This window comes from Protobothrops mucrosquamatus, unplaced genomic scaffold (genome assembly GCF_001527695.2).
Source record: "Protobothrops mucrosquamatus isolate PMUCROS unplaced genomic scaffold, P.Mucros_1.0 scaffold227, whole genome shotgun sequence".
NCBI lineage: Eukaryota > Metazoa > Chordata > Lepidosauria > Squamata > Viperidae > Protobothrops > Protobothrops mucrosquamatus.
Genome location: NW_015386578.1, coordinates 284,686 through 296,579, shown reverse-complemented (window position 1 = coordinate 296,579; position 11,894 = coordinate 284,686). Strand labels below are relative to the sequence as shown.

General features: G+C 39.7%; 1 protein-coding gene across 1 annotated transcript in view; it reads right to left on the bottom strand.

Annotated features, from left to right (window-relative positions):
- Positions 1 to 7,847, bottom strand: part of LOC107285918 (membrane primary amine oxidase) — an 18,131-nt gene extending 10,284 nt beyond the window's left edge. Inside the window, exons 1-2 of the mRNA XM_015814187.1 lie at positions 6,231 to 7,847; positions 909 to 1,194 (exon numbers count right to left, since the gene is read on the bottom strand). Coding sequence (XP_015669673.1) covers positions 909 to 1,194; positions 6,231 to 7,794 — 1,850 coding nt within the window. The 5' untranslated portion in view covers positions 7,795 to 7,847. The remainder of the gene's footprint in view (positions 1 to 908; positions 1,195 to 6,230) is intronic.
- Positions 7,848 to 11,894: the final 4,047 nt, after the last annotated feature.

Sequence of the window (11,894 nt, the reverse complement as noted above, 5' to 3'; positions counted from 1 at the left end):
TCAATCTCCTTCCTTCTCCATCTCCTTCCTTTCCCCTTCAATCTTCCTTCCTTCCTTCCTTCCATCTCCATCTCTTCCACTTCAATCTCTTTCTCCTTCCTTCCTTCCTTCCTTTCCCCTTCAATCTCCTTCCTTCTCCATCTCCTTCCTTTCCCCTTCAATCTTCCTTCCTTCCTTCCCCTTCCCTCCCTCCCAATATTTTTGAGTAAGGAAGAGTAAGCTTCTCCAGCGAGCATTGCTATATTGTTTTTGTGATTAATCACTATGCTTTAATTATGTTCAGTTCGTAACAATGAAAATACACCCTGCATATCAGATATTTACATTACGATTCATAACAGTAGCAAAATTACAGTTATGAAGTAGCAACGAAAATAATTTTATGGTTGGGGGTCACCACAACATGAGGAACTGTATTAAAGGGTCGCGGCATTAGGAAGGTTGAGAACCACTGCTCTAGAGTACTTTGTTGCTGCTCAGTAGCACATCTTCTCGGTAACTTTCCCTAAAAAGGGAACAATGGCAATGTTGTGATTATTGTTTAATGTCAAATTCAAAGAAAGCCTCTTCTGATAAGCCTGCTCTCAAAGGCTTATCTACCAGGTATACAGAGAGGACTTCCTTCTTTTTCTTAGATTCTAGAATATACTTTGGAATTGCATTGGGCTCCAGATTTCTCTGCCTTGAGAGAAAAGTGGTAAAAAGAGTTAGCAGTTAATGCTTTCATAATTTATATTTTAGTTATCTGTTTTAATCTTTTTTTTTCTCTGCGTATGTGTCTATTGCTTTAAACTGTAACTTATCTGGAGTACTAATTTTGAACAGGAAAGCCCCATTTCAAATCAAGCAAGTAAATTAATAAATAAACAAAAGCATTGGACATTGGTGCTTAGAAAAGGACTGCTTACCTGCCCCAACTGATAGCTCTTTCCATTGGATCTGCCTCTGGGAGATGATCTCCGGCAAAGCTAATGGTCTGGATTAGGTAGCCGCGCTTATGGCCCCACTTGTTGGTGTTGTTTGCTGCAAAATATATGTATCTTGGCATCTTATCATTATGGCGGAAGGCAGCCTGATCTTCAGTATCCAAGACCTTTTTTACCAGTTTCATTCTCCGAATCTCATGGTCTGGATTCCAGGGAGCCTTCACTGTCTCAAAAGTCATATCATTGGTAACCAAGGAATTTTTTGCACCTAGAAAGAAAAAGGGAAGGGGAAGAAAGTAAGAGGGTGAGATAGGGGATTTTTCTCATTTACCCCCAAATCACAATACAACCAATTTTCTGCCTTGTTCTCATGATGTTTCCTTTAGCCCATTTCCAGTCCATAGCTGAGTTTTATCCTAACACATTTTTTTCTGTGGATATAATCTGGCATACTTCATTGACAATTTATGAAGTGACATGCTCATGAATTGTGATATGTCCAGTTTCTATTCAGCACAGTACTTTAAGCTGCTGTAGACATGACTTCTTTCCTCCAGTTGTTGGGTTCCCTCCAATTTTGGCTTGGGCTGCAGAATGAGGAGACACCTGAATTCCACAGAGGCATCAGCCCACATAAAGGTCATCCAAAGCTTAGTGCTCTTTTGAAAGCTGCATGTCACTATTTGGATGCAGTGTGTGTGTGTGTGTGTGTGTATTGCCATCTGGGGCTTTATATGGCCATGTTGGGTATTTTTTTTTAGGGTTTAGTGTTTCAGTATGTTTTTATTACTTTGGGAAACTTGAACATAAGCCTTAGAACTAACCACTCCTAACACCCATCCTATTTCATGAAGCTGCAGTTCCTATGACTGCTTATGTGATATACCATGGTTATTTACACTGTCCTGATGGGGGAGTGATGCCATGTATTTACTGTACTCCAACTTTGGTGGTATTATGCGCTGTGGGGACAAATGCTGTTATATATGGGCAGGTCAAATAGTGTGTTCTCTATGGTTATTAACTATATATGAATACTGCCAGAATTGGATTCTTTTCTCATTTGCTGCTAACACTTCCTTCCATTCCTTGAAATACAAATAGTTCTCATTTAGCAACTGCTTCATATAATAACTATCTGCAGTTATGACTAATTCTTGCTTTTACAACCTTTTCAGTTTGGTAAAACAAGGGAAAATCTTGATAATTATCTGCAGGGCTTTTTTTGTCATAGAATGCCCAGAATGGAGTTTCGGCACCTTTTTTGAATGGAACCTTGTAGGGTAGGCAAGGCGGGTTGTATGACATGTATGAGTTCTGGCACCTTTTTTTTTTTAACAAAAAAAAGCACTGATTATCTGTTTCTTCTTTTGTGCTTCACTTACAACTTTTCTCCACATCTGTAACCTATCAGACAGGCTATTTTTGAATATACTTTTAGTGCTGTTTCAGAAAACTAAATCTACTGACATGGTACAGATACAGAGAAGGAAGTGCATCAAGCATCTCTTGCTTAGGCAGCTTCATGTGACCATACCCCCTTCATTGAGGCTAGCCTCACTTAAAGTCATCCAGCACCACTCCCCTTTGGTCAAAAAGGAAAGCATTTGGTAGTGGTTGCACCTGCAACAAGTGAGTTTGGTAGGAAAAGAAATGATGTCCAGGGAGTACCCTGATTATTTTCCTAGAATTGACATATTATGTAAATAAAAATAGTACGACTGGCCTGTCTCTGTTGGTAGAATAGAAATTAACAATAGGAGTACAATTAATGCCAACACGCTTTGCTCCTGGTTCAAGGACTACTATAGCAAACAGAACTTTAATGTGGCTATGTGGAAGAACCCTGAGTCTTGAGCTGTTACTTGTAGAGACATTCCAGGCACAAAGAAATCTTCTCATATTGGCTTTATCAAAATCATTACAGCTAATCCTCAGTTAGCAACTACCTTGATTAGTGCCCATTTGCAAATTAGACTGTAATAAATGATAATTAAAATTCATTTTCCACCCAATGCATGCATTTAGGACTAAATTTTGGGTACTTGACAACAAAAGATTTCAGAGTGAGACTGATGAAGGTCTGGTCAATTTCAGTCAGTGTGAGCTGTTTGGAGGGATTAAATCAACTAATTTAAGGTCACACAGCTGAGCTTGTCAACCTGCAGTTAACACTTTGGGGAGAAAAGTGGCTCAGGAAGAGATAGCTTGTTTAAGCAATCTTTCATTCCTGTGAGGGGGCAAAAAAAGGGGAAGCAATGAGTCATAGAACACTGTTGGAGAGAAATGAAACTGCAGCAACCAATAATCTTCTACTCCATTTTCCTTAAAGATCAAATCACTGCAACAAATTTCAGTCACTAAAGAAGAAGAAGAGGTGTATAAATATATGGATTCAGTTACAAAAAAAGTAGAAACTCAGGGTTAATAAGTACAGGCAGTCATAGATTAATAACTGTAATTGGGACTGGCTATTCTATCAGCAAGTAACATAATTGTAAAGGGTAACATCATGTGATTTTGCCAACTTACAGTGGGAATTCCAGCACTCCAGTTGCCATCAAATCCTGTGCGGTCATTAAGTGTGATATCACACAATTGCCATTTGTGATCTCTTGCCAGCTTCCTCATTGACTTGTTGGAAGCCTACAGTGAAGATCACCAATGGTGATCCCATGAGTATGGAATATTGCATCAAGGGCCCAAATTGTAATCACATAGTTGGGATGCTGTGCCAGTCATAGTTATAAGAACCAGTCATAAATCCCACTATTCAGCCTCATAACTTTGAACAGTTGTATATTTGCTTGAGCTATCTGTACCATCATAGGCAACAAAGGCCAAATTAGATTTACTGAATTTTTACAGGCCAGATTTTATTTATTTATTTACCTATTTATTAAATGTATATGCCACTTGATTTGGGCAGGTTTAAAGCTTATGCAGTCTACTTTATTTTATTTATTTGTTTATGCTAAACTCAGAGATCCATCACAGTTTGGATCTGGATTACGGAATATAGCCATAAGACATATATTTAATCTGTATTTCTCAATTTACAACCACAACTGAGCCCAGAATTTCTATTGCTATGCAAGACAATTGTTAAGTGAATTTTACCCCATTTTATGACTTTTCTTGCCACTTTTGTTAAGTGAACCATTACAGTTGTTAAATTAGTAACATGGTTGTTAAGTGAATCTGGCTTCTCCATTGACTTTGCTTGTCAAAAGGTTGCAAAAAGTGATCACATGATCCCGGGACACTGCAAATGTCATAAATTCATGCTAGTTGCCAAGTGTCCAAATTCTGATCATATGACCACAGGGAGGATGCAATGGTTGTAAGTGTAAAAAACAACCATATGTCACTTTTTCAGTGCCATTGTAACTTTGAACAGTCATTAAACGAATGGTTGTAAGTTGAGGACTATCTGTATTTAAGTACAAAACTGCAGCTGAGTATATATTTCAACAGTTTAATCAAAGGAGCACTAAAAGAACAAATCAGAATGAAAACAATTTAATGATTATTGATTGCATAGCTGTACTATATATTTACATTACTAATTCTCATTACACCATTTCTGATGCCTCTAAAATCATGAAAATATAAAACATGTCCACATTTATATTTCTTTTCTCTGCAGACTAATGCTCACAATGCAAACAGGTAAACTGTGGAAAGTATCCAAAGATACAGTGATAATAACAAACCTGGGTGGTTTTAAAAGGGGGTTACAGGCTTATATAAAACAAGGTCGTAAATGGTTACCAGGGATAGTGGCTATATATTACTATTATCACTGGTAACCATTTATAGCCTTACTATCTATAAGATCAGAGAAAGTTACAATAATAGTAGAATATAGCATTATTATGCTATATTATAATATATAATAAACCTTGTGCTATCACTAAGCTAAATCAAAATCTTTTCCACATTTTGCAAGAATTCAATACATTTTGCAATTTTTTATTAATGTCAGTTTTTGTTCATTGATATCCTATAAATAATGTTCAGTCTTGAAATAAATTTGTTTTCTCATCTTTAAAGGTTCAATTTATCTTAATCTTACTGTGTTAATATTTTCAGTTTCTGTATAAATATCACAGTATCCAGTTATTTTCTATAATGTATTTCAGTATTTTAGTTTAATGTATCTAAATTCTATTCTTATTTCATAATGCAGTAAAACAATTAACTTGTAAAAGTAGTTATAGTGCTGCTATAATCTATTACTCTAAAATTATAATATTAAAGAAAACTAGTCTTTCTATATGCAAGTTATGAAACGGGGAGAAAGGAACTCTTATTGCATAAATGTCAACGTTTTACCAGATGTTAGACTAGATAAACCTTGATCTGGACCAGCAGGGTTCTTATATTCCCAAATCACTCCCTGCAGAACAACTATGGCATGACTAATAGTGATCTGGATTGCTGACATAAATCGTGGAAAATATCTGTGTTTTATAAGAGTGGTGTTGTTTTTTTAAGGGTAGCTGAAGGCACAAAAAGAATTGCCTCTCTAGGCCTTTACAGCCATGAGAATGGTAGGTATGCTTATAGGATTATAAAATGTTAGGTAGTTACATATATTGGAATATGAGTAAACACCCAAAATACATTAAATCCAGGACTGACACAACAAAGGTTATATGAAATTGAGTATGTATACTATACAAACTTAAACTGAGAAAATCCTTTAACTTGTTATCTAATCCTAACTGCTCTTACCCTAAGGACTTTAAAAAGCTGAACCTAACCAATTGTAAATTATTGCTTATCATTGACATTCCTATTCTTGCAGCCACTGACCAGTGCAAGATAAGAAACTGGAACTGAAGAAGATAAGAATATGGAGAAGAGGGAGAGGGGGGGAGGGAAGGAGAGAGAAGGAGAGAGAGAGAGAAAGAGAGAGAGGGAGAGGGAGAGGGAGGGAGAGAGATATGAAAACATTTTTAGTGTTCAAATGGTGCCCTCTTCAGGTGCAGGTGCAGAGATACTTTGCTCTGGAACTTGAGTCGTAAGCTTTGTACAGTAGGTGTGGAGATTCACTAGAAAATATTAATATATTAAATAATTCTGCAGCTCATCAATATTGACTATCTGACCAAGGTGGGCAATCATCAGTTTCTACTCTGGTCTCTAATTCTACTAACCTTATGGCTTTTCCATAAGAAACCCAAACTTAGATAAAGAACAATAAAAATAAGCAGTGGGGCAGAGAGTTGCCAACAACAGCAGAAAATAGTGCAAAATTGCAACAATCAAAACTATTTAAGACTCCCAAGGACTTACCTCCAACATCTAAATCAACTTTGTAGTTGATGACATGAGTATGGACTGTACCAAGTGTGTGATCTGCAACTCTATTACCATAATCCAGCCCATCACTATAGAGGAAAGATGAGATTATGTACCCAGTTGCTTGGACTTTGCTTTCAATGGCACCATTTGGATGAAAAATAAAATTCCAGACATAGTCATAGTTACCGACGGTAACTATAAAACGCGTAACTAATGCAGAGCTAGCCAGTCCCCCGTAATAGACAGACTGAAAATTGGAAAAATGACGCCGGAAAGGGGTCCCTGCACTCTGCTTAAAGACACAAATTGAGTTCTTGTGTACCTCTGGTTTGATGTTTTCAATTAAATAAACAGCATCGAGGTAAGTGGCAGAGTAAGGGCAATCAACTCCACGAACTAATGAATATGCAAATCTTCCCATTCCAAAACTTGCATCCATATATCGGGTTAACATTCCACTAGGACTATTGGAGCCATAGATAGAAATGGCATCCTGCACACTGAGTTCGTATACAATTCTTTGATCCTTAAATCGGATATCATAGAGATGGAGTCCTCTATGTACGTCCATCCGAAAGGCAAAACTCCAGTTTGGGGTAGTTACTTGGTTGTTTCTCACATTGTAGTGTGGCTCAAAGGGCTCATGATAGAAGGATCCAGGTTTTAGAGGGGGTGTCCTTGGATGAAGTGAAGAAAAGCCCCCATCAGAAGAAACTGGCTTAACTTTTGCAACGATCACCCGCTTTGCTTTGAATTCTTTTTCCAGTTCTGCCAAACTGTTAAAATATTGGCCATTATAAAATACTTTTGGAACTTTCCAGTGAGAGATATTCAGGCTGCTGTGGTCAACAAGCACCTCGAGTCCCAATGGATGCAGGAAAAAGCCACTTACATTCTGAAACAAAGTAACCCAGGAACAGCGATCTCCAGACTGAAATCCCCCAGGTACTGCGAGGATATCTTCAAAATTGCTTCCATTATGTCCAAATACTTGAGTCATAAAAGTGGGTGCCTCTAGAAATTTCTTCTCCACTACGAATGTCCTAATATCCCCAAACTCACTGAGAATTATGGTTCTGCCATGATAGGATAATTTCTTTCCATACTTTTGTACTGTCATATCCCAATGATGTGTGGGCACTGGAAGTGGCCCTACAACATACTCAGTGATATTTGGTACTGGTTGATCTCCAAAGTACACCACAGCCAATGCTTGTCGAGGAGGGCGTGGTCCATCATGATCAAGAAATTTCAGCACCTCTTCCTTTCGGGGGAGATTGACATCAACATAATAAATGAAATTATTAGAAAATAGAGCATGAGAAGCGTCTACCAAGGGCAACCTTTGTTGCAGATATTTCACCACCTGTACCATCTCTTCTGCTGACAGGGCAGCAAATATCATATTCTTGTTCTTCTGATTTTCATCCAAGGAAATAGGTGACTTAGCACCACAATGACTAGACTTCTCCCTCCTGGTCACCAACACACACACCAAGGCAAAAATCGTAACCAAAGCAAGTACAAGAAGAACAAGGAGAGCTTTTGGGTTCATTGCTGCAAAGATATGGCTTGAAGACTCACCAGCTATTTAAATAAGGCAGTCCCAAAGACAATTCAACAGCTGCTAGATGGCAAGAGACTTTTATCTATTTTCTGCAGGAAATGGGACCTCACTGGAGTGGGTCCAAAAAGTGGAAGCTTAGAATTCATGGCTTCGATTTAAAAGTAAACGCCCTTTCATGACAGTTTTAATCTTTCACTGTGCCAAAAATGGACAATGCATGTACTAAAAGACTATGGATCACAAAAAAGGAACTAAATAACAGATTACCTCATTTTGAAAAGATTCCTGAACTTATTGCTACATTGTTCTTTTATGCATTTTTATTATTCCACAAACAAATGAATAGGCTTCAAATTACTCTTAATAGAGTAATGTTGCTCTATGAAGTACATAGTACAACTGCTATTTGTACAAAATGTGAGTTAAATCTCAAATGTGCATGGGAAGTAAGTTGGAAGATCAGTTGAACTACAGTTGCAAATAACAGCTGATGGGCCGCAATAGTAGAGTTTGGAGTTATCTTCAGAGTTTGTTTAGCTGATTGCAGAAAGTTAGAGGAAAACCCCACCAATCCAATGTCTGGGAGAACTGCAAGTGCTGCAGCTTGAGAAACTGCAACCTGTGCTGGAAATAAATTATTTAGGTCACTAGTACTAGCAACTTATTGTGTTTTGTAGTCTTTCAACAATGGCTATGTCAACATTATATTAATGAGGATGGGCTTTATATTACTTTAGAGTGGTGCTCTGAAGATGCTGTAAGTCATTAGTGAAGAAACAGCCTTAGCATCATTGTAAGCAAGCAACAGGTAAATCAGAAGTTAATCAAATTCAGAATATGTGAAGAAAAACTACCCACTACACCAGCGATCCTCAACCTTTTGGACACCAGGAACCAGTTCTGTGGAGAAAGGTTTTTCCGTGGACCGGAGGGGGCATGGTTTTGTGTGCTGCCTACATCTCGTGGATGGGGCTTTGTATGTTTGTGCGGACCGGTTTCTGGCATGCCACAGACCGGGGGTTGGGGACCCCTGCATTACACCATGCATAGTTTACAAAAGTGGAGACAGGCCACTAAGACTGCTATGCTCTTAAATCAGGTTTCTTCTATGGGAGCAACTGGGAGTTTTTGTGAAATAGGGATTTGAGACTATCTCAGCATATTGGCATGGTGGAAAGGAAGATTCCAACAATAAAATGCATACTATAATAATGTAGGGATTTAGGATATTCAGGTTGAATAAAAACATATATTAACCAGATACAGGAATCAGTTTTGAAGTGTAGAGAACAAACAAATGAGCAAACAGATTTATTCCATTGTTTGCCAAAGACAGCATAATTTTCATCAGTTGGCAGCAAGAACAGTCATGACATACTGTATCAGTCAGCTCTAGGACAAATAACTATGTGCTTAAAATAACTATGTTCTTGGAATGTTTGTGATTTCCCTGTAGAATGGCACATGAACTCAGGTAATTCTGATTTTCACTGCAATGCAATACATTTTCCATGGAAGATAAAAGCATACTATCTTTATGTAAACAAGGCTGTCAGGAAGCATCTGTCTGTGAAAAGCATAGGGAAGAGGCTTAACCCCTGTAAACACTGCTGAGCACTAGAAATGCAATTGTAAACAATCATTCATATTCCAGGAGGTCTGTCATTACAGGTAGTCCTGGACTTACAACAGTTCATTTAATGATCATTCAAAGTTACAACAGCACTGAAAAAAGTGATTTATGATCATTTCCCACACTTACGACCTTCGCAGTATCCCTATGATCATGGGATCAAAATTCAGACACTTGGCAACTAACTCAAATTTATGATGATTGCAGTGCTTCAGGATCTTGCGATCACCTTTGGGACCCTTTTGACAAGCAAAGTCAATGTGGAAGCCATATTCACTTAACAACCATGTTACTAACTGAACAACTAAACAAGAAAGGAAATTAATAATAATAATAATAATAATAATAATAATAATAATAATAATAATAATAATAATAATAATAATAATAATAATAATAATAATAATAAAAAAGTTGGAAGACACCTTGGAGGTCTTCTCGTCCAACCCTCTGCTCAGGCAGGAAACCCTATACCAGTAGTTCTCAACCTATGGGTCGCGACCCCATTTGGGGTCGATCGACCATTTCACGGGGGGCGCCAAGCAAGGCTGTCTGCCATTTTTTTTCCCCTTTTCCGGCAGGTGCCTTACCTCCCTTGAGCTGGGCCAGCTGGTGGTCGGCCTGCTCCGTCTCTGCCGCTTGCCAGCTACGCCTCGGCCGGCGCAGGGGGCGGAACCATGCATGCGCGGCGCTCCCGGGCAGGGAAAGTCCTCGACTTACGACCGGTTGGGTAGTCCTCGACTTATGACCGGTTTAGTCCTCGACTTACGACTGGTTTAGTCCTCGACCTACGACCGGTTGGGGTCGCGGCATTAAAAAGGTTGAGAACCACTGCCCTATACCATTTCAGACAAATGGTTGATCAGTCTCTTCTTAAAAACTTCCAGTGTTGGAGTATTCACAACTTCTGGAGGCAAGTTGTTCCATTGATTAATTGTTCTTTCAGGAAATTTCTCCTTAGTTCTAGGTTGCTTCTCTCTTTGATTAGTTTCCATCTGTTGCTTCTTGTCTTGCCTTCAGGTGCTTTGGAGAATAACCTGACTCCCTCTTCTTTCTGGCAGCCCAAGATATTGGAACACTGCTATCATGTCCCCCCCTCATCTGTCTCTTCATTAAACTAGACATACCCAATTCCAGCAACCGTTCCTCATATGTTTTAGCTTCCAGTCCCCTAATCATCTTTGTTGCTCTTCTCTGTACTCTTTCTAGAGTCTCAACATCTTTTTTACATTGTGGTGACCAAAACTGGATGCAGTATTCCAAGTGTGGCTTTACCAAGGCATTGTAAAGTGGTATTAACACTTCACGTGATCTTGATTCTATCCCTCTGTTAATGCAGCCTAGCAGTGTGTTGGCCTTTTTGGCAGCTACAGCACACTGCTGGCTCATATTTAAGTGATTGTCCACTAGGACTTCGAGATCCCTCTCACAGTTATTACTATTGACCAAGGTACCACCTATACTATACCTGTACATTTGGTTTTTCTTGCCTAAATGTAGAACCTTACTTTTTTCACTATTGAATTTCATTTTGTTAGATAGCGCCCAGTGTTCAAATCTGTCAAGATCTTTCTGTATCTTAAGCCTGTCTTCTGGATAACCTATCTCAGGGTGGCGAACCTATGGCACGCGTGCCAGAGGCGGCACTCAGAGCCCTCTCTGTGGGCACATGTACTGTTGCCCCAGCCCCACCTCCCCGTGGCCCCCTTCTCACCAGCAGCCCCCCTGGAGCAGAGTCGCCCTTGAGCACGGTCCACACAGAGCACTGCAGCCAAGGACATGGCAGTTGGGCAGCAGGGACAAGACTCCCCCCTCGTGCCGTCACACGCAGATGATGCTGCGGGGCATGGGCGGAGGGCGTGGCTGCCATGGTGCTGCTGGGCTGCCTGGGCGATCTACTGTGGTGGGCTGTGGAGGCGGTGGGTGGCCTTGCAGGGGAGTGGGGGTGGAGTGGGCGGGGCGCAGAGGTGGGCGGGCGGGGAGGCAGGGGCAGTTTTTGGGCACTCAGTCTCTAAAAGGTTCGCCATCACTGACCTATCTTGTAAAATGGGGTAAAGTTCACTTACCAGATGCTGCTTACAAATACCAGATGCTGCTTACAAACACCAGCAGTTGCATGAAATGTACTGTCAGCCTTTCTGATAGCTTTCTTTATAACCCTGTAATCCCTTAATTCAGGGTTGAGTTGGGGCAACTGAATGGAGCTGATCATTTACTGGCCAGATGCCGTTCCTGACATCTATGTAGAGTTCACAACAGATATTTTCATTTTGTGCCCTAAGAGAGAAACATCTGTTGCTACCTAGGATTGAACTCTCAACCTTCCGAATGGGAGGCAAGCAACTTCATCTCTAGGCCACTATGCCACTCACTTGTTTTCACTATCCTGAAAAAAAAAACATACAACATGACATCCCCCAGACTTTGTTCTATGCCTAAGATGTAATACTCACAG